Source organism: Zalophus californianus, chromosome 6, assembly GCF_009762305.2.
Source record: "Zalophus californianus isolate mZalCal1 chromosome 6, mZalCal1.pri.v2, whole genome shotgun sequence".
Classification (NCBI taxonomy): domain Eukaryota; kingdom Metazoa; phylum Chordata; class Mammalia; order Carnivora; family Otariidae; genus Zalophus; species Zalophus californianus.
In genome coordinates this window covers 111,665,352-111,693,017 of record NC_045600.1, presented here as the reverse complement: position 1 = coordinate 111,693,017, position 27,666 = coordinate 111,665,352, and the positions used below count along the sequence as shown (strand labels likewise).

Sequence of the window (27,666 nt, the reverse complement as noted above, 5' to 3'; positions counted from 1 at the left end):
CGGGGGCTCACGTGGCCCCGCCGGCCGGGAGCGAGGAGAGCGGCGAGCCATGGCGGGCTCGGGGCTCTGGTTTTCGCTGCTGCTGGCGGCAGGGCTCGCCGGCCGGGCCGCGGCCCTCTGGCCCTGGCCCCAGTACATCCAAACCTCCGAGTCCCACTACGCCATCTTCCCGCACAACTTCCAGTTCCAGTACCACGTCAGTTCGACCGCGCAGCCGGGCTGCTCCGTCCTCGACGAGGCCTTCCAGCGCTACCGCGACCTCCTCTTCACCTCCCGCCCTTGGCAACCTCCTGAACCCACAAGTGAGTCGGACCTGCCCCGCCTCGTTTCCGGCTCCGAGAGAGCCTGCCCGGGGGCGCCTCCCCAAACCTCCCGAGACGCCCTTCTTCTGGCTTCTGCCCAACCCTGTCGTCTAGTCACAACCCTCTGGTCTCCACTTCCTCCCGCGCCCTTTCTCCAGCTGTCATCTCAGACCCACCCCCATCCCCCCCGCCACCACCTTTAGTCCCCAGCTCCATTCTCTGCTTCACTGAGCTGACTTCTGGAGCCAGGATCTCTCCGGAATCCTGCTCCCCCCACCCCGCCCCGCCCCGGGCTCTGTTTCACCAAGAATGCCTGCTACCGGACTGCAGTTCAATCAGGATATCAAATTGCTGAAAACATTGGGCCAGGAGACGTCGAAGGTGATCCCTCTGACCGCGTTCAAGTGTCGCAGGGTCCCAGTGAGGCTGTGACCGGGGCTGGGTAGAGGACGTCAGAGCGGACACCAAAGATTGGCAAGATAAGACATTAGAAATGACTTGACCTATGCAAAATTACATAAAAAGTGTCTGATACATGGCATGTCCAGTAAATGTTTAAACTGTGAGAGAGATCGGAGAACACTTCCATAGGGAAATGAGTTTTGAGCAACCACTTAAAGTGGGGCGGTGGATATAATTGGCCAGGACTGAAAGTATTCCCGGGAGGAAGAAAGGCTTGAGCAGAGGCACCGATGGTTATGATTGAGCTCAAAGTGCTTTGAGGGTGTATGTGATGAGGGTGGGGCTGGGGAGTGGGGAAGAATGAGGTTGGGGAGAAGTGTGGGATTGAGGGCAAGTCAGGAGTGCTTTGAATACTAGTTTCATCTAAAACAGCAGGGGTGAGCAGTTTTCTTTAAGGTAGTTGCTGAAGATTGTATTTGTGGATTATTTCACAGAAAATTGGTAAGAAGAGTCAGTAACGCAAAGGAATAAAATTCTGCTTTCGGGGCTTAAAATTTAGAGTTTTCTTCCCGCTATTTTGGAATCCAGTTCTCTGGTTATGATGTGTAGGTAGTTATGGGGGGAAGCCATATTTATGATTGGGCCATATGGTAACATCATCTTGTACTGTGTTTCAAGTGTGATTAAATTACTTTCACAAATGTTCTCATTTGACTTATAGAATTAAATGCATTTCATTTAACAGATGGTACTTAGATAATCTAGGGAAAGAAATAGAGTCTCAGTATCAGGGTAGTTCTTAACTGGTAAAATGGATTAGGCTGGGAAGGATAAAAGGCCTGCTATTGTGTGTGGCAGATCAGGTATTTCTGTGAATCTTTTGACAAGTAATGCCTTAGACAAGATTGGCATTCAGAATGTGTTATTTTTGTATAGAACAGTTAAGGCCTGGCTTGTCCAAAAAAAAAAAAAAAAAAAAAGATCTGTCATCTAATTGGTATGTGCCTATTCTAGTGCTGGGCACTCTGGAGGTTACAAGAAAAACATGCTCAAAAGTAGACTCAGGGCGCCTAGGTGATGCAGTCGATTAAGTATCTGACTCTTGGTTTCAGCTCAGGTCATGATCTCAGGGTCTTGAGATCGAGCCCCACATCAGCCTCCACCTTCCGTGGCAAATCCGCTTGAGATTCTCTTTCCTTCTCTCTGCCCCTCCCGCTGTGTCCTCCCTCTCTTTCTCTCTAAAACAAATAAGTCTTAAAAAAAAAGTAGGCTCAAGCTTTGAAGTCCAATTGGGGAAATATGAAGCAAAACCACACAGTGTGTTATAAAACGCTTAAAAGATATTCGAATGTTTGCTACTATGGTATAAATTCGGATAATTCCTATATATCTAAATTAAGCCATTACCTCCATTGCTATAGGTCTAGAGTATAAGGAAGAAAATAGAAATGGGGATGATATGTGACAATGGTGTCCTAGTAAATTCCCTAATGAAAGATTTAGAGACAGATAAAAAAACTAAATAAGATGTTTATTTCAATTTGTTACCTTACTGTGAATCAGTTTGCTGTATTTGAGGGTTCTTATCCATTAAGAGGTAATGAAAACTGGTTTGGATCAACATTACCAAAGACACAGAAGTAACTTCCTTCTCTTTCGTTCTTCCTATGAAGCCTTCCCTTTGGAATATTCGTTTCCTGGAAGGCTTTCAGATGACTTGAACTGTAATCCTCTTTCTGCAAAAACAAGGATGAATCCCTGGAGGGAAAAGCAACATAAGCACAGCCCAAATCAGACTGTATTTCTCTATGGGGCTGATTTTAGTAAAGAAAACAACATATGCAATTTAAATCTTAGCTTTAAACAGCTTTCCATCTCCTTCTTCCACATAACTTCCTTGTAGGTTCTGGGCGAGTGTTCTTCTTAATATAGCACCACTTCTGGTTTTGATCTGAACCTGGAATTCAGTGGAATCCATACTTCCCGGAAAAACAAATCTGTTATTGAGGTTTGATTTGATTCTGAATTCACCTTCAAGGATTAGCTGTAGCCCACCAATTGCCGAATGGTCTACGGAGGTGTTTAGTGTTTGCTACCTGTCTTTGTCATTGAGAGGTGTTTCTGCCAACTGGACAGTGTGTGTTGCATGTTGTTAAACCTGTTAAATGGAATTAGTTTAAGCTCTAGATACTTGAGTGAACCCAATTCTCTGTTTTGATTATTGAGCCACATCTTGTTTATGAATCAAAGATCTGATCACTTGGGATAGTACCTATCTAATGTTGCCCCAGATACTTTTCTGGGTGCCTGATGGAGTTGATAAAGCCCAAATTTTTTCAGGTAAAATGGCTAAATCTGATTATGTCATTTGACTGAATTCTTCTTTGCTTTTCTGAAACAAATTGTTTGAAGCCATAGTACTTAATGGTTTTTATTAAAGTTCGCATCCAGTTGTGATAGTCACACACATATCCCTATGAGTTACTTAGGATGCCATTGTCCCTGAATAGAGTAACTCGTTTTAGGGGCGCCTGGGTGGAAGCGGTTGCCTTCGCTCGGGTCATGATCCCAGGGTCCTGGGATCGAGCCCCGCGTCAGGCTCCCTGCTTGGCGGGAGCCTGCTTCTCTCTCTCCCTCTGCCTGCCGCTCTGCCTACTTGTGCTCTCTCTCTGTCTCTCTGTCAAATAAATAAATAAAATCTTTAAAAAGAAAAAAAAAGAACAAGTCCTTTTATTTTAGAATGGAAGGAAGATTATTATATGAGTATCTGGATCCTTCTGCAGCCATTATCAGTATTTGATTTGCTCATCCTCAGACATGACACAAGTGACTAATAAGTGGCATAGCTGATTACAATCTAAATCTCCTAAAATACCTCCTTTGACCATTCCTTCTATTACAATGCCTGGAACATAAGAGATACTTAATTATTTGTTGGCTATATTAACTTAAAAGGGCTACTTTGTATAAAAGTAGAAAGTCATACAATTTTTGTCTATTTCTAAGATCATCAAAAAGATGATTTGCAGATTTCATTTAGAAATTACTGCCTTTCAAGTTTCAAATCTGGAATGTTAGCATGTGGATTCCAGGGAAAGGAGGCTCACGCTGTGCTGTGGTCCCAGCTCAAACTACTCTTATCTCATTACAAAATTGGAGATGCTTTGGGAGTGCATCTAGGGAGTGTAGGAGGGAAACGGTTAAGGTTGGGCAGCTGGGCTGGCAAGAAGGAGCAGTCCTGCTTAGTGCTGCACTGTAATTGCATAGTGGCTATGTACCTTTTAACCTTTTCCGAGACAAGGACAAGTTATTCCTGCGAAGACTTTATTGCCACTAAATTTATTGTTTGAAAGCAAAAAGGAAGAAAACCACACAGGAAGAATGTTTTGTAGTAGAATTATTCTTGTGAAGGGGTATGTGGAGAATGGAGGGATACATAAGGAGGAGAAATACAAGAATTTGGAAGGAGATGGGTCGCAGGATAGTTTTTAGTGAGGGCCAGAATAATTGTTGTGCTCCGTTTTGAATCCCAAGGCCTAGACTAGCTTGGCCTCCAATCCTCAACCAGCCTCTTTCCCCACAACCTTGGTTTTGCTTTATTGTTAAGTCACAATATTTTTCCAACAGCCCGGGATAGTGCTGAGCCCAAGAAGCTCAGCTTGGTCAGGATGTATGTGGGTAGCCTGGGCCTGGTTTATGAAAAACTCAAGACTTTCTTGAGCTGTCGTCACTCCCCCTGCCTTGGATGTTCTGCTTGAAAACCTATACAGTAGAGGACTCAGGGTCTGGAACAAGATTTATTCAGGAGTCAGCCAGAGAATGTTTATGAATCACTTGTTTAGCTATGTGCCCTCAGGCAAATCGCCTAATTTCCAAGTAGTTGCTGCTTTTTTTTTAATCTGTCTCCATTTCAAGAATTTCTGAAGATAACGGAGATAGTGATGACTATCTTTACAATCTTTGAAGGAGGGTACAGGAGAAGGAAGAAGTAGGTCATTTTAAAATAAAACAAAAATTAAGTCTGAGCCCCAGAGCTGTCCTTCCTCCCATCTCCTTCCACCTCACTTCCTCATCTCCAAACAGAAGAGTGAAGCAGGGCATTGCCGGGTTTTTGCCAGTTGGTACTTTGTTTTTGTTTTTAATAGCAAGTGTGAGCTATCTTTTCTTATAGCTGCACAGTTTTTTGCTGGGGCACATTGTCAATTTCTTAGCCTCTTTAAGGCATAAACCTCAATCCTTTTCCTGTGGATTACATTTACTGCCCAACCAATACTTCTTTTAGAAATAAAAGAGGTAACTTTTATATTTCTGCATCTTCCTAAATTTCCTCTGCTGTCCCTGGAAATAATGGATAAGGGGTGAGACAATGTGTATCAAGAGGGTTAGCCAGTTGGATTAGGAGTTCTCCCACCTTTGTAGAGTCAGTGACAGTGAGGACAGCTGAAGAGAGGTGGTTGGATCTGTGGAGGTGATAAAGTTTTTTTTTTAAATGTTATTTATTCATTCATGAGAGTCAGAGAGAGAGAGAGAGAGAGAGAGGCAGAGGGAGAAGCAGGCTCCCCGCCCAGCAGGGAGCCCGATGTGGGACTCGATCCCAGGACCCCAGGATCATGACCCGAGCCGAAGGCAGACACTCACTATCTGAGCCACCCAGGCACCCGAGGTGATAAAGTTTTATGTGTGAAGCGTTTTCTGGGATCTGCCTCAAGGTTTATGGATCTGTATAATCCATCGTAATAGAGAAATGGATTTGCTTTTCTTCTCAATTCCTGGCTATAGTGAAGAAGACCCATTACTGTCAACTTCTCTCTTTCATTTCCTTTGCTTCTGTTTTAAGCTTTTGTTACTGCTTAAGCTTCCTTAGCATTGCACTCAGCCCTGAATCTAGACAATAGTGGTGTGCTATTGATGTCCACTTCTTGAAGGTGATTGGGCTTGGGTATGGTGTGGAGCTTTTTCCTTTGGAAGTGTATGCTCGGATGCAGGAAGTTTGGGTGCTTATCACCTTGGGTGTCAGTAAGCAGCCTCCCCTTCTTTTGCAAAGCTTTGGGAGCAAGGGAGATGGCTTACCAGGTACACTGTATCCTAGTTGAAAAGTTTAACTGTTGTCTTATTTGACCTTGTCCTGGTAGTAACTAGTACTGAGATCCCACATTAGTGGCTTTGATCTTTGGACTAGAGCCACAGTCCTAGTTTGAGGTAAATTCAGTTCTAAGCTCATGTCCCTTTTATATTATTGGAGTCTCAGCCTGTTTGCCATACAGGGTGTCATCACACAGTAGTGGAGCCTTCAGGCTCCTATGAGAAGCTCATGAAAAGCCCTCAGAGGAGCTGTTCTGATGGTGTGGTTATCCCACAGGACACCCCAACTCTGGGCTCCTCCAGCCAAGTGGCAAAACTGACTTTTTAAGAAAAAGGAGTAGAAGGTGGAAGGAAACTAGCATTTATTGAGTGTCTGGCACTTGCTTTATATTACGCCCTTTCATCTTTTTAATAGCTCTGTGAGGTTGGTGTTATCCCCATCCTTCAGAACTGAGACTCACAAAGGCTAAATAACATGTGCAGGGTTTCACAGCTAGTATTGGTGGAGCAGAAATTCCAGTCAGGTCTTTTTGTCTACAAAGATTTTGCAATCTTGGGGCAGTCTACTACTCACAAATATTTTCAAGCATTATACCGATTAGTGATTTGGAAAACTACTGGCCTTTGGTAGGAGTAAGCCCTGATCATACTTTAGTGTTAATTACCTCAGATAGTAACTTCTAACATCTAATTGCTTAATCATTAGCACTCAAGTTATGAATGTTTTGATCCCAGGCCCATCATTATCAGATTCCAGTAGTGTTTCTGGCCAGCTTCCTTCTTTCCTTCCATCCTTAGTACAAGTAGTATTTACTAAGCAACTATAATTTGTCATTAGCACTTGTCCAAGAATATTAATTGAACTGTCCTTGTCCTTAAAGAATTTATAGTCTCTGGAAGTGGGAATACAATAAAGTATCAGTAAAGTGATTTTTGCTGATAAGTACAAGGTACTTTGGGAACATCTGACCCACGTGTGTGTGTTGGGGTGTAGGAGAGGGTACATTTTGAGAAGGCTTCCATAAAGAGCTGTCCAATCATATTCGAAAGTAGGAGTTGGTGGAGTAGGTAGTAATCCACATGGAAAGAACTGCATGTGGGAAAAGGCTTCAGGAAAGAAGTCTTCGTGTCATGTATTTAAGAAACTCAGTGTCACTGTGGTTGAAGCACACAGATCTAGGGTGGTTCAGCAGGTTAGTTATACAGTATGGAAGCTTGAGAGAATGAGTTGGAATATCTCCAGGGGACAAGAAGTTCCAAAAGGTGACCATGGGAGGTTGTTAAGGTGTTGTTGGATAACTGCTAAGCTAGAATGTGGGTTAGTACTTCCTCTTGACTGTTGAAATCACCTAGGATGAAAGCCAACCTTGGAATGGAGAGGAAGACTGGAGACCAGGATCCAAAGTCTTGGGTAATAAAGAGGTGACCAGGATGTTGCAGTGTTGGTGACAAGGAGAGGCTCGAGATTTTACAACTGAATATCATGAGCCCCAGAGAAGAGGTGCTTTTTTCACTTGATGGTAGAGACTAGTTGTCCTGGAAGCAGCTGAAAAGGAGCTGCCTCTCAGAGCAAGTTGTAAGGGAAATAATATTCCTGGGGAGAGCCAGTCTTCAGTTAAGGAGGAAGTAGAAGAGACTGAGGATGTTGGTAGTTCAATAACAGGATTCCAGAGTCTTGTGGGGGTAGGTGATATGTAGTTCAGGTGGCTTGGTGGAGGACAAGAAACAACATTTATAGGAATGGGAGTGTGGGTCCAGAACAGAAATGAGCAGAGGCGTCTATATACTGGGCAGCATGACAAAAGATGATAGCAGTATGACATGGTGGATCCTCCCAACTATAAGATTGCCATGAAAATAAGCTCCAGAGACAAACGAGTTCATATACATGGGAGAATTTAATATATGGTAAAGGAAACATTTCTAATCAAAAGTGCAAAGATGTTTAGTCAATAAATATGTAAGGATGACTGGTTATCCATTTGGGAAAAAATAAAATTAAATCTATATCTCATATCAAACACAAAAGTAAGTTCCAGGTGGTTAAAGATCTAAAGATAAAGGCCATGCCATAAAACTATTAGAAGTATAGGAAACTGTTTATATGGTCCCAGAGGCAGAGGTGGCCTTTCTAAGCAAGTGGATAAAGGAAACCATAAAGGAAAAGATGAACAAATTTGACTACATAAAAACCAAAACAAGAGAACCATAAGGTTAAAAAATAAGGACACAATGGGGGAACTATTTGCAGTCTTAAAAGACAGGTTAAAATCTAAAAAGAGCTCTGTAAATCAAGAAAAAAACTTTTAAAACGTGCAAAGAGGGCGCCTGGGTGGCTCAGATGGTTAAGCGTCTGCTTCGGCTCAGGTCGTGATCCCAGGGTCCTGGGATCGAGTCCCGCATCGAGCTCCCTGCTCCTTGGGAGCCTGCTTCTCCCTCTGCCTCTCTCTCTCTCTCTCTCTCTCTCTCTCTCTCTCTCTCATGAATAAATAAATTAAAAAAAAAATCTAAAAAAAAAAAAAAACGTGCAAAGAGTATGGCCAGTAAAGGGGTACCTGGGTGGCTCAGTCGGTTGAGCGTCTGGTTCTTGATTTTGGCTCAGATCATGATCCCCTGGTCATGAGATTGAGCCCAGAGTCGCTCTGAGCTGGGCGTGGAGCCTGCTTAAGATTCTCTCTCTCTCTCTCTCCCCCTGCCCCACTCTGCTCCTCCCCCGCCCCCGCTCACTCCCTCTCTCTTTCAAAAAAAAAAAAAAAACACACACACACACACATGCATATATATGGCCAGTAAATGTGACTGATTTTCAAATTCAGTCATATTTAAAATACAGATTAAAACAGTGGTATATTTCTTTATCAGGCTGGCACAGTTGAAAAAGAATTGAGATAGTCTAGTTTTGGAAGGATGTGGAAGAATGGGCTCATGTATGTTGGTTCAGATATAAATCAGTTTTATACTTTGGTTCAAATATAACAATTTGGAAGAGTAATTTGGCAGTGTCAGAACCAAAAATTTTCATATCTTTGGCCTAGCATTCTCTAGTAATTTTCCTACAGAAATCTCTCAACCAATGCTTAAAAATATATAGATATAGATATCTGAATGTTTACTAGAGCATTGCTTATACTATCAGAAACTTAGAAGCATTCTATAATGTCCACAAAGAGAAGTTGGGACTTGCTACTTTTTAAAGTATATTTCAAAAATGGAATTCTATTTAGCATTTATAAGTAAAGATACAGATCTATATATATTGACATTAAAAGATCTGCAAATCATTTGGTAAGTGGGGGAAAAGTTACAAACTATTATATATTAGGATCTCATTTCTGCCTTAAAAATAATAAATCTGTGTATTTAGGGAAAAAAAATTGAAAGACTGTGCAAAATGTTAACCTAAGTTATCTTTGGGGATCCAGAATTACAGGGAGGTGCCCTCTTGTGGGTAGGGAGAGAGGAAGAGAACAGATTAAGTTTTAAAAGTAGGGGAAGACAAGAAAACTTTTAACTACAACATTTACAAAGAAGGTAGAAGGGAGAACATTCAGGATTCATTTATGGGCTGAATAGATTGCACTTCTGAGTGGATATTAGTAGTCTCTAGAGGGTGAAAAGTCTTGGGACTCGTAGGAGGAGGCACTATGGTCCAGACTGAATTCAGCAGCACTGTGGCAGGGCTCCAGGCTCAGGGGCAGTTGGGTTCTCAGACTCCTACTTTACTGGGATAAGAAGTTTGACAAGGGGTGGCCTTGCCTCTTCCCCTAGCCACAACAATGTACTTTTGCATTGGCTGCTTTTCCCCTGTTGGTAGCCTGGCAAACACCATCTCAGGGTTCAAGGTTCTGCTCAGAAGTCCTCTCCAAGGTGAAGCAACCCTTCCTTTCTGGAGGTAGCTATAATATCCATCCTTAACCCTAATCACACTGCTTTGTAATTGTTGTTTGTATTTGTCTCTGCTACTAGACTGTGAGCTTCTCAAGGGCAAGGACTGGGCTTGTTTTTATTTTGAACTGCCCCAGCACCTAGCACAATTCCAGATGTACAGTAAATGCTCAAAATATTCTGGTTGGAATGAAGAAATGAGTGGTAAATGAATGATTTCTAGGGCTTTCATTAGACTGAATATGGGGAGAGAAAGCCTGAATATGACAGAGATAAAGGTGGGAGGGGGAGAGGAACAATGTGGATATGGAGAATCGACAGGGCACCAGCCTAGGAGAATACCAGGACACAGCGGGACAGGGTACACCCGAAAGAGCAGGAAGGTGCCTGGGCTGGGTTGACTTTCCTAGTGTCCACTCCAGAAGCCAAACCAATGCCACTTTATAACCAAAACGAATGTTTTCTCCATGCTGCTAAAATCCTGTGAATTAAACATATTGATAATGATGGAAATATTTTGGTTCATGGAGGAGCAGGTTGGGTGCAAGGAGAAGCTGTTGTGCACTGAGGTAAAGACATATTTTCTGGGTACCCTGATGCAGGAATGAGTGCTCCCTTCCAGAGAGTAGAAAGACCTGAATCTTTGGATTAATGGAGCCATGGTTCTTCAAAGCAGTGTCTGAAAAGGCACTTTCTGTATGCCTGGGGGTCGTCTTACCATTCCCCACCCTAATCCCAGGACTTCACAAATACTGGGTTTGGGCGTATAAAAGTAATCTCTCCATTAACTACTTGCCATTTATGCCTGATTATCATGTAGCACAATCATTATGCATACATAGCATTAAATGTGCATTTTTTAATTCTAGCATCATTCATTTTTTCAGCAAACATTTATTGAATGACTACCGTGTGTCAGGCACTGGAAATACAAAGGCCCTGAGATTGGCCCCTGCTGTTGAGGAACTTACAGCTTCGGTGAGGAGATAGACAAATAAACAGCAAATATTAAGATAAGTTATGAAAAAATGTATGTATACGTTGTTTCATGATCTACTAGGAAGGTCTCTTAGGAAAGGGTGGGGGAGTGACAGAAAAGTTTTATAAAAGGAAGAATCAGCTATTTCATAATTAGGTGAGAGGTGGAGGCAAAGCAAAGTTTGCTTCACTTGGAGGAAGCAATACGTGCAAAGGAAAGTATGGAGAAAATGTGGCATTTTCAGGATTCTGTAAAGAGTTCATTGTGTTACTGTGAGAATTCCTGCACAGGAGCAGAGAAAAGATCTTCATATTAAAAGCTCACAGACGATGGTAGATTGAAATGGGGTATATATGGAGGCAGAACAACTGGGAGATTTTTTTAGTCATTCAGGTGAGAATTTACGAGAGGCTGAATTAAGGCATTGACTCAGTGAGGGTGGGAGGGTGGTAAAGATGTTGAGATAAGGACTTTGTTATAACTAGACTTACTTGGTTGGGTCTTTCTTTTCTAGTGTTGTAATCTCAGTGCTTAGTTTGACACATAGTAGGCCATCGGTAAATATTATGGGGGCATGAATTTTTAATCTCAGAAAGATGAGGGAAGGAAGAGGTTTCTAGTCTGGATAAATCAATAGATGGTACTGTTATCAAACTGAGAGAGAAGATCAGCCAGGAAGAGGAATGAAGAGTTAGTTCAACTTAGTATTTAAGATTTGAAGGGCTTTTAAGCTATTTGAGTGTAGGCCTGTGAGTCTAGAGTCCCAGAAGAAGAGTTGGCATGGAAAGGTAGATTTGTGAATCATCAACCAACTGTGGGTAGATGACATTGTCCAAGGAGAGTGTAAGTGAAGAGAAAAAGAGAAGCCTAGAGACTTTGGGGAACATTAGCACGTAGGGGCTGACGAAGGAAGGGGAGAATGAGGAAGCATATTCAAGGAGCTTGAGGGAAAACCAAGAGAGAGACGTGTCCCCTAAGCTAAGGGAGTGTAGTTTCATGAACATTAGGGATGTCTGATGCTGCCAGGAGGTCCCCCAAGAAGTGAGTGGCCACCAGAATATTACCTCTGGGACAGCAGGGATTTTTGTCTGTTTTGATCACTGTGTTGGGACACACTGTGTCCCCAGCACTTAGAACAGCCTGGCATATAGTAAGCACTCAATAAATAACTGTTGAATGAATGAATGAAGAATGAATTGAAAAGGGTTCCTTGAATGTAGTTGTAGAACCACAGGACCTTGGTGAAGGCATTTGCAGAGGAGTGGAGGAAAAGGAAGCCATGTTATAGTGGACTAAGGAGTAGATAAGGATGTCAGAAGTGGCTACCAAGAGAGGACTACGGTTGGCCAACTCCATGAGCTCCTGTGTCTGGGCACTGACTAAGCCCTTTACATGCACTGACTCATTTAATCTTCCCAACAGCCCAGTAGGGTAGTTACCAATCACGATCCCCATTTTTTGGATTAAGAAACTGCAGCACAGAGGGAAAATAACTTGCCCAGGGTCCCACAGCTAGAAAGTGTTGAAACTAGGATTTGAACCCAGGTGTGTATGGCTTTGAAGTTCAGCACCTAACTGCTTAGGCTGCATTTTCTCTGGAGTTTCTTTGGGACCAGAAGGCAGAAGAAAGAGTCTGTTGGAGATGACATGGAGTTGAAACCAGGAAGACTTGCAAATATTTGAATGCTGTTGGGAAAGGATCAGTAGAAACAAATAATTGGAAGATTTGGGGGGAAAGGGAAATCATTTATACAAAAGGAGACTGAGGAGAGATCCAGAGCACAGGTGAAAGGAAACCCCTTCAACCAGGATAGGAGGCAAAGATAAAGACCAGGTGTATGTTGCAGGTGTTTTTGTCAGGGAGGAGAGGAGAAGTAGAGATGGATGGGAGTGCTCTTTTGATTGTCTACTGAGAGTAAGGGTGGTGGTGATCGAGTTACAGGCTTGAAGAAAGTGGCTCAAATTTGAAATAGCTGTTGCAGAGAATAGAAGAAAGCAATGGTGGAGACGGGAGATGTTCAGGGCACAGCATCAAGGGCCCAGCCAAGATGAGAGACCATGATTTTACAGCAGCCCAATCCTGCTGTTACATGATTTTCTCTCTTCCTTCCAGTAGGATGCAGTAGCCAGGGTCGGTGCACAGAAGGCAGGTGTTAATTGATCCACTGGATGCAGCAGAAGAAAAGGACAGGTGGCTGAGAGCCCTGGCTAGGTTGTGTTTGAGGTGATGGATCAGCACACCTAGGCCAGCAGGGAGGGAAGTGAAGATGGGAGAGAACTGAGAGCAGAAGGGTAATAGAAGGGTCATAGCACTGGCATCTGGAGGAAGTTCAGCAGCAGGACTATGGTAGAAAAAGGGTCTCAGGAGTTCCAGGTCCAGAGCTCACCTGTCTGTGTAGGCTAAATGATGCTGAAAGGGGAGGGGTGCCAAAGGTAACTAGCTCTTTTGTTGTAAACACTTCTGTACTGTTTGAATATTTTCCCCTTCCTAAATTTAGAAGGTGCAAACTTTTCAGTAAACCAGAGGAAAAGAGCAGGTGTACATGAAAGGGGAATGGGGAAGCAATAGAGATAGGAAGTAATGGTCATGGACCGGGACCTTGGAGCATACTATCTGTGTGTGGAGTTACCAAGTATTACCTCTTTGGAGGAGTAGCCGGAATGTGGTCCTATCTTGCCATTGTTTGCAGGGGAGAATATGGGAGCCCTGAGACTCGCTCAGCTTAGCAGCAGCAGAACCAGAACCAATCTTTCCTGATTTCCCAACTCAGTGCTCTGTTTGCCATGCTTCTTCCTGAGCACTTGAGGCTTCAGAATTTCCTGTTGTCCCAGCCGCGCTCATTGTGAGTGTGCAATGCCATGCTTCCTACACCTCAGTTCTTCCCAGTGCAGAGCACGTGGGTGCGTGTGGAGGAAGCTGGCCTGTCCCTTGCCTATTTCCTGCTTGCTTCAGGGTAGCAACTTGGAGGCAGAAAACCACAATGATGATACGCTATTTACATCCTTTTAAATGACCCAGTGCCCCTCCTGTTTTTGCCAGTTCTCACATTGCCGCCTCCCCCAGACCTTCCCCCTCATGGCTTGTTTAAATAGCAGCCATGACTCTACCTCCTTTATCAGCCCAAATCCAAATGAGTCACTGAGAACGCTTTGGACAGGGATTCTTCACCATAAGATTAGAGGCAGGGGGTGGAGGGATGAGTCCTTAGTTAGGGCCATTGTTCTAGGGGAAACAGTCCTTTCATTTTTATTTTCATCAGATCTTGTAAGGAGTCTACAGCCCTCCCCCCGAAAAGACTCTGGTTTTAGAGGACGGAGTGCAGGTGTGTTTTAGGAAAAAAAAATATTAGCAACAACAGAAGTTAGAGGTTTTTGGTTTTTTTTTATGTTCCAGGCAATAGTTCAGATAAACCTGGTGTTTGTGCAGCCTCTAAATGTCATTAGGACAGTGACTGTGGCAGTTGCACATGGATAGTTGTGATTTCTCCTCAATTTCGTAGGCTGAGGTCCAGGGAATTAACACTAAAGCTCAGGACTTTGCCCGCTTTTGGATGGCCGCCTGGGTAGTATGCAGATGAGCTCTCCACATATTGGTACTGGGGATCTGTGATGTATGGGATTGGAGTGGGGGCAAGGTAGCAAGGGATGAGGGCATAGTTTAAGGAAGAATATTCTTTTATAGTTTTCTTCGCTCCTACCTCTCAGTTAAGTCCTCCTTGGTCTTAGGGGTTTGTAGAGATGGCCTGTCTGCTTGGGGAGCTCGGGAGGGCCCTACAGATTCTGCTTTGAGGGTAGTCTCTGCCCTGACAGTCTGTTTGTTCTCTGTTGTTGGAGATGAGTTTTCAGGGTTTAGAATGGAGTTGTGAGTTGGTCTGGCCCAGAGTGGCCTCAAATTCCCTTCTCCCTGCAGGATTTAGGTAGGTATTAGTGTGGGATGCAGGATATTTACAAGGAGGGGAAAGAATACATTTTGTTCTTGATGATAGAAAGAGGCGCCTTATTGGCCTGCTTCTTGGCAAGCCCAAAAGCTGAGATGTGGCCGTGTGGTAGTGCTCAGGAAGTTTGAGCAGGTTTTCTGGAAATGGCTCAAGGCTCTTGGGTTACTTTTGTCCTAGAGATGGATAACATTTGGGATCCAGTTTGGTTCTGAATCCTCTCTCCCTGCCTTTTCCCAGGCCATTCTATCCCTGACTTTGTGGTTCCATAGGAAGTCATGGTTGTTGTGGTGCCAGTGTGGATGCATGTGGTTCCAGAAAAGAATAGAAAGAAGGAGTTCATTGAGGTCAGGTTTGGGGCAGTACAATCAGAACCACCTTGAAGGTCACAAAGAAGAACCATTAGGTGGATGGGAAGGGATGGTGCATTAGTATTTTGGCTTTGGCTCTGTATTTTTGGGGGTGGGGTACATCTGAAGAACTATGCTAGATGTTGGCTCATACTTGGTGGCTTTCCACTGTTGGGCAGAAGACTGCCTCAGACAGAGAGCCTGTTTGGGAAGAGGGAAGGAAGCAGGATGGGCTGGTAACCATGTACCTTTGCTGGGGCACCAGCTCGATGATCTCAGGCCTCCTTTGCGTAGGAGCTCCTCTGGTCATCTGCTTCATCTGCTTGCATCAGCTCCTGGGCTTTTACAAAGCTGGAAACCTTTTACCTGGAGCCCTCCAGAACAGTGCTCTTTCAAGCGAGAGTCTGCAGTGAGAGGAGAGGTACACCGGAATGTAAAACTATTCCCTTCATTAAAAAAATGTGTTATGAAAAATGTTAGGACTAAACAGTGTGTTTATTCTGACATAATTGATTTACATTCTGGCATTGTATAAGCTTCCTATCTATCAGTACCTTTCCTTTCAACCAGTATTGCAGTTTGCAAGTCAGCAGCTAATCTGCAGACCACGCTTTGAGTAGAAATGCCCTCAAGCTGCCTCTAGTTTAGAAGCAGCTGTTGAGGTATTGGAATCATGCTTCCTGTACCAAACTAGAAGTATAGAGCCCTGGTTACAAAGAACTGCTGCTAAATCATTGATACATGGGTCAGGGCAGGTTACTGGGGAGAGAGGGCAACACAACCAAAATGGGAAAGTTGAGCAGGTGATGAGGCAGTGCCTGTGCCAAGGGTAAATGCCCTCTCCTCCCTTGCCTCTTCCCACACGCATGCGAGCAGAAGGGACTAGAGCTTAGGGACCTTCCTGCAGCACCTTGGTTTTGCCTGTCGCTTCTGGTGGCAGGTCAGCCACACTGAGTTTACCCTGTCCCTTTCAGGAAAACAGCATGCACCGGAGAAGAATTCATTGGTTATCCTTGTGGTCACTCCTGGATGTAACCAGCTTCCTTCTTTGGAGTCGGTGGAAAACTGTAAGTACCACCCTGTTCCCTGTTGTAGGCAGCAAGCACTTGTCTGGGACCGTAACTCTGGTTGGTCTGACCTAAGTTCCTGATGCTAGGCCTACAGCCCTCCAGGACTGTGGAGACCCTGGGTCATCAAGGGCTGAGAGCCATAGAAGGTGAATTTTTCATATGCACTCTAACCAGTGTCTGAAGGTTGGCTGTGGAACATCACAGTGGCTTTTCACGGAGTCCCACAGGACACTTGCCTTCTGGACTGTGTCTAATTCTGTTGCCATTTTAGGAGTTTGTACCCTTTGCTGATTTTCTTTAAGAGACCCCACTCTGGGGAGAGAAGGAGTTTTTGGTCATAATGTTTTTGGACATAATGACTGAATAAAGTCAAGTCATTAGCCCTGTGATGCCTCCTGTCCTCCCTGAGCAGCAGTATCTGGGAACTTCTCAGTCTCCAAAATGAACGTTCCAAGTCTTGGCTTCCTCCTCACATTCTTGGATGAAGTAGCTATATGAAGCCTGGAGACGAAGGGAAAGGAGGGTGATTACAAAGGCTTTGGGAACACCATAACCTGGACACGCCCTCCAAGCATCCCTGTCCGCCTCATACTTTCAGCTAAGGGCTGGCAGGAACTCATGCTTCTGGAGGGGTAGACTGAACCACAAGGCAGGTGGTACTTTTCTTCTCTAGCCTGGCCCTCGTGCATTATCTTCTAGGGCCCACAGAGCCTCTGGGAGACCACCCTCCCACTCTGACCCAAGCCTAGCTGACCTGCAGCTGCTCTGCTCTGGGGATATCTCCTCTTTGAAAGGAAAAAAAAAATGTGATCTTACTGTTGTTTTTTAATCCAAGGATTTACACAGGGCATATGATCTGTAATCTGAGAGTAGAAGTCCTTAACCAATGGAGTCATTCCTGTCGTTTCAGACACCCTGACCATAAATGATGATCATTGTTTCCTCCTCTCTCAGACTGTCTGGGGAGCTCTCCGAGGTAACATGGGGACTGATGCTGGGAGAAAAAGAGAGGGATGAAGTGGGAAGGTTGGCATTGGTGGGTTGGGAGCACCAGGCTGGGGGCCCAGCACGTACCTTCAGTGTAGGAAGCTTTCTTTATGAGACCGATTGGAGTGTTTCCCCATCTCCCTGAAGGGTGTGTTCTCCTTAACAGCTGTCTCTAGAAGTTGGCAGGTGTCAGCCCGTGCAATGGTGGCAGCAGCTGTCCTGGGCAGGTGCTCTGGGGAAGCAGTGAGAGACTGCAGGCTGATGCTCCGGGTGCCAGCAGGGAACAGGCTGCTTGGGACTCTGCCACAAACACTGCCTGTTCGGCTCTCACTAAACACATGTAATTGGAAAGGTTCTTTATTTTATTTTATTTTTTTTAAAGATTTTATTTATTTGAGAGAGAGAGAGAATGAGAGATGGAAAGCACGAGAGGGAAGAGGGTCGGAGGGAGAAGCAGACTCCCTGCTGAGCAGGGAGCCCGATGCGGGACTCGATCCCGGGACTCCAGGATCATGACCTGAGCCGAAGGCAGTCGCTTAACCAACTGAGCCACCCAGGCGCCCTGGAAAGGTTCTTTAAAAAGGAAAACTTGATCACAAGAAATAGATAAATGTCAAAAAGAAGTAAATAGTATAAGTCATGTAGAACTATAGTATTTCAGGAGAAAATTGGAACTTTACTAGCTAACATGTGATGGGCCTCTGCCCTTCCTCTTGCTTTACTGAAAAGGTATTTCGTCCTTAGATATAGACTTAGCCAAGTACCTCTCCTACTTTTGCAAAGCCCCTGCTGGTGAATGAGGAGGGAAATTGTCACAATTTGAGACCTTGTTTTGGTTCGTCTTTGTTCCCTTACCGCCCCTCTCCTCCTCTCCTGCGTTTTGGAGAAACAGGGAGCTGACTCCCTTCTCTGCTCTCTCTATACCTTTTGTGCAGGCGCTATGATTAGTCGGGTTGGGGCAGCGGGAAGTCTGGGACCCCAGAAATGTGGGTGTCAGAATCAAAATGAAAAGAAGCCAAAACAATGTCAGAGCAGAGTGCCTCGAAGTAGGTGCCAAGTGACCGCTAAGACCTCAGATTCTTTCATGCGGAAATTTTGGGACTCTGGAAATCCTTCTGGATTTTCAGAAGAGGGGCTCCAGCTGTCGAGAACATAGAACACTCTGGACTCAGCCTGCCTACCCTTGCGCCTTGCTAGAATCTAGGAGTTTGTGTCTGGGGCAGTCCTTCTGGGGCCGTTGCTGCCTACCATATCTTAGCTCTCTCTGGCTAGTTCCCTTCTCAAGAGGAGAGGTAGATGATTCTTGGTCTTCGCGGTCCAGCTGTGGACCCAAGCTCCTTGGAAACTTCAGCTTATGACTACTTTTTCACAATTCAGTCTTGGATAATAGAAGGGGCAGTAGATTGAGGACCCCTTTTTCTCAGCTCCCTTAGCTCCTGATCAGTATTAATTTGGAAAGCCTTAACCCATGTGAGCTGGCTTGTCCCCGTATCTGTACTCATAAGCAGACATCTTGGCTTCTCTTAATACTCTTGTGAGTTCAAGGCTTAGGAAATATGGATAAGAGGTATGTGGATTTTGAGGGTTAGTATGTTCCTAGGAGAGGCACTAAAGTCCCTTACACTGCCCAAAATAAAATGCGGAGTAAAAACAGATACTGGCTTCCTAGTATCCCCTTTGCATCCGTGTTGAGACTCATCAAGCCCATAGTATATCCACTTTTACCATGTGCCCAGGCATTCTCCTCTGTCATGTTGGGAACCTTCCAAATGGGTGCATCTGTTTTCCCACATCCCTAAGCCTTTACTCTGTCTCTCTACTTCCGCATAGGTCTGGAGACTTTTAGCCAGCTTGTTTGGAGATCTCCTGAGGGCACGGTGAGTGGGGGCTCTCCGAAAGGGTTCCTTTTATACCTCTGGGGATTTGCTCCGAATGTTGAGAATCCTGGGAATAACTTACTTTGTCTTAGACAGAGTCCTGGTGGCTCATGATGGCCCCAACAAGAGTTAGAAGGAGACATGAGTGGAAACCAGTTTGGTAGATTTGGCCTATTTGTAATCACTGTAATTTAGTTCCCCTGCGTCATTATTTAGTAATGACCTTGAGACCACACTGCTTTGAAGAAAAACAGATTAACAGTGAAAATCCAGAATGTGTAGGCTGGGTAGTGTGTGGGACAGTTATATCTGGCTAGCATAGGACCGGTACCCTCTGACAGGTGCCTGCTTGTGGTCGCCGAAGTTGAGATGTGGGGCATTTGGGGAGATAGTTGCTCTGCAGAACAGTCATAGATTGGCTTTTGAAGGATCAGGAGAGTTTTCCTCATTCCCCTCCACCCCCATGGTGAGTTCCCTTTGAATCTTGATATGTTCAATGTTTGGTCTGCACAGTTCTTTATCAACAAGACTGAGATTGAAGACTTTCCCCGCTTCTCTCACCGGGGCTTGTTGTTGGATACGTCTCGCCATTACCTGCCACTGACTAGCATCCTGGACACTCTGGTACCCAGGCCTTAAGGCCATCTTTGCCGTTAGTGTTTGGGGTGATGGGGCAAGGGGTAGACCAGTTGCCATATTTCTAAAGCGTTGGAGAGGGAATGTATGTAACTTCATGAGCTCCTAGGGAAAATGGAAAAGATGACCCGCTCTAAGACAAAAAAGGAGTGATTTAAATTTACCCCATTGGCTGCTCTGGATCAATGTCCAGGTTATCTCCAGGAATACAGAAGGTGGTTTGGGGAATTGGCTTCTTTGATCAAGCCGAGCTTATTTTAGCTTAGTTATGGACAAGGTCATAGGAGAGAGATGTTCAAAAGCCATAGCTCAGGATGTTCCTAACTATCTTAAGTTTGCTGGGCAGTCTTACCTTACAGTTGCTGATCGAACTCATGTGTCTACCTTTCCCTTTGTTCCTCTTCTGGAGCCAAAGGAGGGGACACATCCATCAGTCTTGGCTTCTGAGATTTATGGATTATGGGGCCTACTAAATTCAACAATAGACTTCACAGTTTGGATAAATGTTAGACAATCCAGAACAAATGGCAGGAAGATATATTAGTCTTCAGGGCATGGTGGTGCTTTTGGAAAACCAGGGTACCACATAGTTGCAGCTGTCCTCTCAGTGTGGCTAAAAAGGAGGAGGTAATGCCTTTGTCAGACGTCTTTGGATGTGCCCTGGGAGAAGAAGAAATGTGCTAGGTCTTCCTTCCCTCTATGGTAAGGCATTCCCTGATATGGGAAGATTTGATAGATAGACCCTATAAACATTGATCAGGAAGCTGGTACAGATTGAGCCTGGTGGGTATGTGGAGCAGCCTACCAGTCTGCCTTACCTTACCAAGTTTGAGGCTGAAACTGGAGAATCTCTGATGGGTTTACAGTGTGTGCTCTGATCTACAGGACGTCATGGCATACAATAAATTCAATGTGTTCCACTGGCATCTGGTCGATGACTCTTCTTTCCCATATGACAGCTTCACTTTTCCAGAGCTTACCAGAAAGGTACGTCTTAATTTCTCCAAGAGCAAGTTTGTGGGCTGATGTCTGAGCCAGGCTGTGGCCCTGCTGGCAAGGACACTGGCTCTCATCCTCACCAGCCAGTTTGAGGGACACACGAACTTAGGGGAAGGGCACTGGATTTGGACCAGGAGACCTAAGTTTGAGTCCAAACTTTGCCATTAATTTTCTCTGACAGATAATCTCTCCTGGTCTCATTTTCTTTTTGTTTGTTTATATTCTGCTACCAGCCTACCTTGTTGTCTCACTGGCATTATGACTCTCAGGTAAAGCAATAGATGTGCTAGCTTATGGGAAATTATGATAAAGATCCTTGGAGATGGTCCCTGATACCAAAGAGCTGTGGGTAGATTTCCTGATATGCAATGAGTCCTGGAGGCATTTTGAGTATCTTCTACTCTGCTAGCCTTCAGGTAATGACATTGTTAAGGGTGTCTTGTGCCTTTCAGGGGTCCTACAATCCTGCCACCCATATCTACACGGCACAGGATGTGAGAGAGGTGATTGAATATGCACGACTTCGGGGTATCCGTGTGTTGGTAGAGTTTGACACTCCTGGCCACACTCTGTCCTGGGGACCAGGTAAGAATAAAGTCAGATAGAGTCTACTGATCCCCCTCGGTGGGGCTTCAGGGCATTGACTCTTGGATGTGGCATGCCCCGGCCTTGGTCCCTGGAAGAATGTTTTCCATCAGCTCCTTCCACCTGGGACTTGAGGTAGGCAGAACTTACTTTGGACAAAGGAGGCCACTGCTTACCATTAAACTATGGGCAGATTCTTCTCAGATGTTCTTGTCTTAATGATGCTCTTGCAAGTTGTGCCCTAGAGTGGAAGAAAAGGTCTTGCCAGTTTGGCTGGATCAGGCAGTCTCTCTCTACTGCCTAAAGGCAGTATGAGGAGAGCAGCCTTTGGGAACAAAGGTGAGCCCTGCTGTGTGTCAAGGCAAGAGTGTGTGTGTTGGTAGCTCTCTGGGAGTAACCCATCTCTGACTGTCTGTGATTGTGGATATACTTATTTCTTTGACTGTGACTAAAAGCTCATGATCACCACAGTCTGTGAGTGCCTGATGGTCCCTACCTATGTACGTGTAATGTTTATGAACATGATTATCTTACTTTGTGCAGCTTAATGTCCTTAAGTATATGACAGTGTGGGGGTCTATGTATTTGTGACACTTGTGTGGGATTCTCTGTCGGCTTAGGTGTCCCTGGATTATTGACTCCTTGCTACTCTGGGTCTCATCCCTCTGGCACCTTTGGACCAGTGAATCCCATTCTCAACAGTACTTATGAATTCATGAGCACATTTTTTCTGGAGGTCAGCTCTGTCTTCCCGGATTTTTATCTTCACCTTGGAGGAGATGAGGTTGATTTCACCTGCTGGTATGATCCCTTTGATCTTCCCATCCCTGCCTGATGAATTGGTCACTCAGAATGGAGGTTAGGTCCTAAGAGGCTACCTACCTTAGGTGCTCCTCAGGGGCTAACCTCTGAGAACAATCTGTCTCTGTCCAGATGGCTCAGCCTTGGGCCTTTCCTCTCTCCACCTACATCAAGGCCCTCCCTGATTTTGGCAAGGCTGTGAACGTGAAACTGTCCCTTTTTCCTGTCATATCCTTGATATACTTAGGGAAGAACCAGGTCTGGGAACAGAATTGTCTTGGGAAAGTCCAGGATAGAGAAACATAATCCCCACCTTTGTAAAATAGTCTGGTTGAAGGGTCAAGACACAGATGAATTTGACACTAATGTATGAAAGTGTCTAGTCAGTATTAAAGTGTGAGGTCCAAACCCTCAGATCCACTTTGCTCAAAAGAGGTTGATGGGCTTCTCTGAGAAGTGGACATTAGAGCTGGATCTGGGTGAAATAGGCTTTTCCAAGAAGTGGAGGAGGGGGAAAACATTCCAGGAAGAAATGTGAGCAAAATGCAAACGTTCTTGGGGAGGGAGCCACAGCAGGTAACAGCAACACTTACATCCAGCTGGAATAAAGAATAAATGAGAAGAGAAGAGCAGAATATGCCTGAGTGTGGGGGGTTAAACACGGAAGCCAGAATCCAGTGTGCCAGAGCCCCAGACCAAGACCTCAGAGCCACATGCTATAGACTAGACAGGTTAATACGTGTTCTTGTTGAGAGTTTAAATTGAAAGCTCTTGGGGTCGAAACTCCTCCTTGCTCAGCCTATGTCAGTGGCCCCCCCTCACACAGCTTTGTTCAGCCGCACCTGCCATATTTGGGGCCTCTGAGATCCGAAGTTGACTGGTTTTTCAAGTGAAAAAAGAAGTTGTGGGAGGCCAGGTGACTAATCCCCAAGCTTTGGGCTTTGAGGATGTTGAAAGAATTAATCTTCATTTTCTCTTGGGATTCAGGAAGTCCAACCCAGATATCCAGGCCTTTATGAAGAAGCAAGGCTTTGGTAATGACTTCAAGGAGCTGGAGTCTTTCTACATACAGACGTGAGGAAGGAAAGAGGGTGGGCAGGGTATCTTGGGGTTACCTCCTGTGCAGCCCTCCCTTTCCATACCAGGGCCAGGCCCTGCTTGACCACTCTCTGGGCCCTTGAAGGGGTACTTTGTCCTATCTTTTCAACTTTGGGGTAGTCAGTTCCCAACTGGGGAAGACACTGCTCAATCAGGAATGAGCCCCTAGGCAGCCTCAACACCTTGAGCACTGGCACCAACAGCCTAGAACCTATTTGAGCTGAGCAGACCCTTTCTTTACTCTCCAGGCTGCTGAACATCGTCTCTGCCTATGGCAAGGGCTATGTGGTGTGGCAGGAGGTGTTTGATAATAAAGTAAAGGTGAGCCAGGGGCAGAGAGAGAAGGAGCCACCTACAGTGCTTCCCTCTGGTCTCTCAGCCCTTCTCTGCCTCTGCACAGACTGGTCCTCCCTGGGTTTGGATTAGGCTTTAATATTCAGAGCACTGAGGGGCCATCTCTCCTTTCCCCTCCAGAAAGGTCACAGAGGTCTAAGCCCTGGGTGTGAGTGTCAGAACATCTGTCACTCTTCCCTCACCACAAACTGATCAAGAGTTATTTCTGCTGCCACGTTACTTAGGATTCCTGAGACTGGCATGCTGGGTTGGCTTTTCCTTTCTGAGTCATAGACTAGGGGTCTTCCAGGTTTGGGAGCAGGACTCCTTTCTCCTTCATTGTTGATCAGTTAGGTCCCAGCCTCTTGCCAAATGCAGGGGCTCTGCAGGAACCTTGTTTCATCCTCAGAAACATCTGGAGATTCTTGGACATGGTAGCTCTTGATGAGTCTCCTGGGCCCCACTGCTTGTCTGCCTTAGCTCATAGCCAGTATTACTGTCTTATTCCCGACAAGGAGGCTGCAGAAGGACTGGGGGTGGAAGCAGCAGGGAGGACTCCTAGGTCCTATAGAGTCCTTGGCCTCTGTTCTGTGCCAGGCGCCCAGGGGTTAGGAGTCACAGAGAAATGGTTAGCTGCCTGAGAGCAGAGTGGGCACATATCCCTTGGCCTGGGTTGCTTGCATAAGCATGTGGGCCAGAAATCTCAGCTATGTGCCATTAATTTTCTGACAGGTTCGGCCAGATACAATCATTCAGGTATGGCGGGAAGAGGCGCCAGTACGTTATATGAAGGAGATGGAGCTGATCACCGGAGCTGGCTTCCGCGTCCTGCTCTCTGCCCCCTGGTACCTGAATCATATAACTTATGGCCCTGACTGGAGAGAGATCTACATGGTGGAGCCCCTGGAATTCAAAGGTGAAAGCAGGGAGCTCTCCTTGCTGACCAGAGGAGGCTGGGCTGGTGCACAGAGCGGGAGACAGGAGGGTCTGGGCTAGACCTTTCAGGTGAGATGAGATATGAGCTATCTGGAGAGGGGCCTACGATAGGAAGGTGGTTGGGGGGAAACCCTAGGGTTACCCCCACCCCTGCCAGCAGCGACCTGTTGGTCCTTGTTTCCCCTTAGGTAGCCCTCAGCAGAAGGCTCTTGTGATTGGTGGAGAGGCCTGTATGTGGGGGGAGTACGTAGACAGCACCAATCTGGCCCCCAGACTCTGGTAAGGGCTTCCTGAGAATGTGGGTGGTTGAGCTTGTGGGCACGGGTTCTTCCTTACAGACTTGCTCCTGTCTAGTCACCCCCAGACAAGTACCCTCCTTCCAGGCCTGAGAGAGAAGGAGCTGTACATTTTGAGAGCACCTGCTGCTACTGTCAAAAACAGTTCATGATCCCTTTACAACTTACTCTGGTTCCATATCTCTGGGAGAGGACGGGAGTGGGATCACGATCCACCTCTTAATGGAGATGGAGCTGAGCCCTAGAAGTCCCCAGGAGCCCCCCAGCCAGGTTGTCGCTCTAAATGACCTTGGCCCTGAGTGCAGGGTGCCCTAAATAAGAGGCAGCAGCCTATGAGTGTCCAGCTCCCTTGAAGGGAGCCAACCTGGTGCATGACCCTTCCCTCTAGGCCCAGGGCAGGGGCTGTTGCTGAGAGGCTGTGGAGCAACAAGTTGGTGACTAACTTGGACTTTGCCTTTAAACGTTTGACACAATTCCGCTGTGAGCTCCTAAGGTAAGCAAGCAGGCCGTGTTGGGGCCTTCCCACAGTGGGTGGGCAGATGGAGGACTTACAGGAAAAACAATAGCGAATGCTTACAGAGGCTTACTTTGTGGCAAGCACTGCGCTGAGCCCTTTATGGGCATTATTTCATTGAATCTTAACCATAACTCCGGAAGGTAGGCAGTTTTATCCTCCCTTTAGAGATAGGCAGCTGAGGCACGGAGAAGTTAATGTAAAGCCGCAAATCACTCAGAACCAGAAATTGATCCAAGCCAACTTCAAAGTCTATGCTCTTAGCCATGGCCATGCCTTTATGGGCTCTCATGGCACCCGTGCCACTGTTGGGGATGGGCCTGCATAAGATGGTCATTTCCCTGATTTATTCATTGACTAAGTCTTGAGGACCTGGAGGACTCAGCCTAGCATAGAGCTGAGAGCCAGCCGTGGCAAGGTCTAGGCCTCAACTGTGTGTAATTCACTGGGCGACTTTGAGCTAGTTCCTTACCATCTCTACGCACATTGCTCGTTTGAATAATAAAGAAGGCATGCCCAGGGGTCCCCTGTAGAGACTGGTCACATCCTGGAACTTGTGAGGCTAAACAGGATTTCATGTCCACACCCTGTGCGTGAACAGGACAGCACATTGGTCCCCCACCACCACTGCATTTATAGCATTTGAGCCATTATAGGGGGGCTCGGTGGGCCAAGAGCACTAGGCATCCCTTAGGCATCAGCTCTTTTCTAAAGGTACTGCATTATTTGGGACTCGGGTACAGAGACAGGCAGGTTAGAAATAGGTGTCCCCCCAAATTTCTGGATGTCCCTGTGTCAGAATCACCTGGGGCGCCTGTTCAAAATGCAGATTCTTGCCAACACGTGAGCCCAGGCCAAGTAAGAATCTCTGGAAATGAGATCCCTGAGCAATTCTGGTGTACAGTGGCCGTTCAAGATGCACTGAGATAGGGGAAGGGGAGACTGTTGGTTGTGGCAGAGGTGTTGCGGGGGCCTTGGACTGACCCCTGTCTGAGTGGCTCATCTTGCCCTGTTTCTTCATGTCCTCTTGCAGGCGAGGTGTCCAGGCCCAGCCCCTCAGTGTAGGCTACTGTGAACAGGAGTTTGAACAAACCTGAGCAAGCAGCCCCAGGCACTGAGGAGGGTGCTGGCCCTGGGAGATTGGGAGTGGGGCCAGGCTTCCACTGTATCCCGGCCGGGGGATGGAGCCCCTTGCCCACATGCCCCTGTGCACAGAGAGAAGGGGGCCAGTGTTGGCACTAGCATCCAATAAAGAGTGATGTGGCATTTTTCCGTAACGAACATGGATTACCTGTGTAAGAGAAATGTGACCGGCCCTGGCGTAGGGAGCTGCCTGCACTGGCCTTCTGCTCCCGAGAGCGACAGGGCGCAGCAGCCCAGCCAGGCTGGGATCAGTGTCGGCCCCTGGAGGAATCTCATAAGTTGACAGCTGGAAATGAAACCCTGTGCAGCCTCTGAGCTGTGTGACGCCTCTCTCACCCCCAACACTTAGTCTAACCACATACCCCCATGCTCAGTCTGCTCACTTCCCTTCCCTCCAAGTGCAGAGGTCACTTAGGCCTCCAAGGCTTCTGTGTATGGAAGAAGGCATTATAGTAGCCCCAGGAAGTTCTGGAGAGTGGCAAGGGCTCCAGACCCAACCTAGTTACAGAGCAGCCCTCCCCCATGCATACTCACACACTTCCTTCCCCTAGAGCTTTTCTTCTGCTTTGGGTTTCTTGTTAGTTCAGTTTTGTACTACCGTTATTTTAATAATATTGAACATACATTGTGGTCTTGACACTGTGGTAGGTGTTGCATTTGAAGGATTTGGTCCCAGGAGGCCCTGGTCCATTCCCCAATATGCCAGCAACTTCGACCCACCTCCTCCCATCCATTTGCGGCCCAATAGCATCTTCTCAAAGACTTGATGGCTCAGCTGAAGCCATGAGGGGACAGCCCCTGAGGACCGGGAGGTGGGCAAGTGGCTCTGGTAGAGGGTCTTTACACATGTGACCCACTTTGCCTAGGAAGAAATGGCTCACTGTTGGGCCAGACTGCCCCTTGATGGTTTCGTGTTCAGAACCAATGATGCAGGGGCGCCTGGGTGGCTCAGTCGTTAAGCATCTGCCTTCGGCTCAGGTCATGATCCCAGGGTCCTGGGATCGAGCCCTGCATCGGGCTCCCAGCTCCGCGGGAAGCCTGCTTCTCCCTCTCCCACTCCCCCTGCTTGTGTTCCCTCTCTCGCTGTGTCTCTTTCTGTCAAATAAGTAAATAAAATCTTGAAAAAAAAAAAAGCAGGAGCAGCAGCAGTAATGCAGTCCAGAGGCTGGGGCAGCAGTAGACAGCAGCTGTTTTAGATGAGAATCTCTTTGACAATTATTTAATTCTTTTACCTGGTCCTCGGTTGCAAGGGCAATGGAGAAGTCTGAGACGTTTCTTTCAGAAGGTTTCTAGTCTGGTGGACACAGAAACTTGGGGAAGACAGGCTGAGAAGGGGTCTGAGTAGAATTTGGTCCCTAAACGACATCTTTCAGTCCCTTTATCACGCTCCCGTGGGGACCTGGTTGGAGGTACACCAGCCCTGCCTTCTTGTGCTGTTTTTACAGGGACAGGGTGG

The 27,666-nt window shown here is 46.2% G+C and overlaps 1 protein-coding gene across 2 annotated transcripts; it reads left to right on the top strand.

The window, feature by feature from the left end:
* On the top strand, nucleotides 1-26,344 carry HEXA (hexosaminidase subunit alpha). Of its 2 annotated transcripts, XM_027570810.1 has the most exons (14): nucleotides 2-302; nucleotides 15,910-16,002; nucleotides 16,916-16,981; nucleotides 18,823-18,869; nucleotides 19,383-19,493; nucleotides 20,391-20,492; nucleotides 20,957-21,089; nucleotides 21,710-21,890; nucleotides 22,878-22,964; nucleotides 23,237-23,309; nucleotides 24,054-24,237; nucleotides 24,446-24,536; nucleotides 24,942-25,046; nucleotides 26,101-26,344. In XM_027570810.1, exons 1-14 carry the CDS (start codon nucleotides 50-52, stop codon nucleotides 26,162-26,164), a joined length of 1,590 nt encoding a protein of 529 aa, XP_027426611.1. In that variant the 5' UTR covers nucleotides 2-49; the 3' UTR covers nucleotides 26,165-26,344. The 2 variants fall into 2 exon arrangements, 1 of the variants encoding a protein (XP_027426611.1); XR_003515761.1 differs by lacking the exon at nucleotides 24,446-24,536 and having other exon boundaries at nucleotides 1-302.
* The last annotated feature ends 1,322 nt before the right edge of the window (nucleotides 26,345-27,666 follow it).

Bases quoted from the DNA above. Each gene is read 5' to 3' on its own strand.
- HEXA (XM_027570810.1), top strand. From the start codon at position 50: ATGGCGGGCTCGGGGCTCTGGTTTTCGCTGCTGCTGGCGGCAGGGCTC. The intron at 22,965-23,236 runs GTGAGGAAGGAA...TTTACTCTCCAG, and splicing joins GAGTCTTTCTACATACAGAC to GCTGCTGAACATCGTCTCTG. The intron at 24,238-24,445 runs GTGAAAGCAGGG...GTTTCCCCTTAG, and splicing joins GGAGCCCCTGGAATTCAAAG to GTAGCCCTCAGCAGAAGGCT.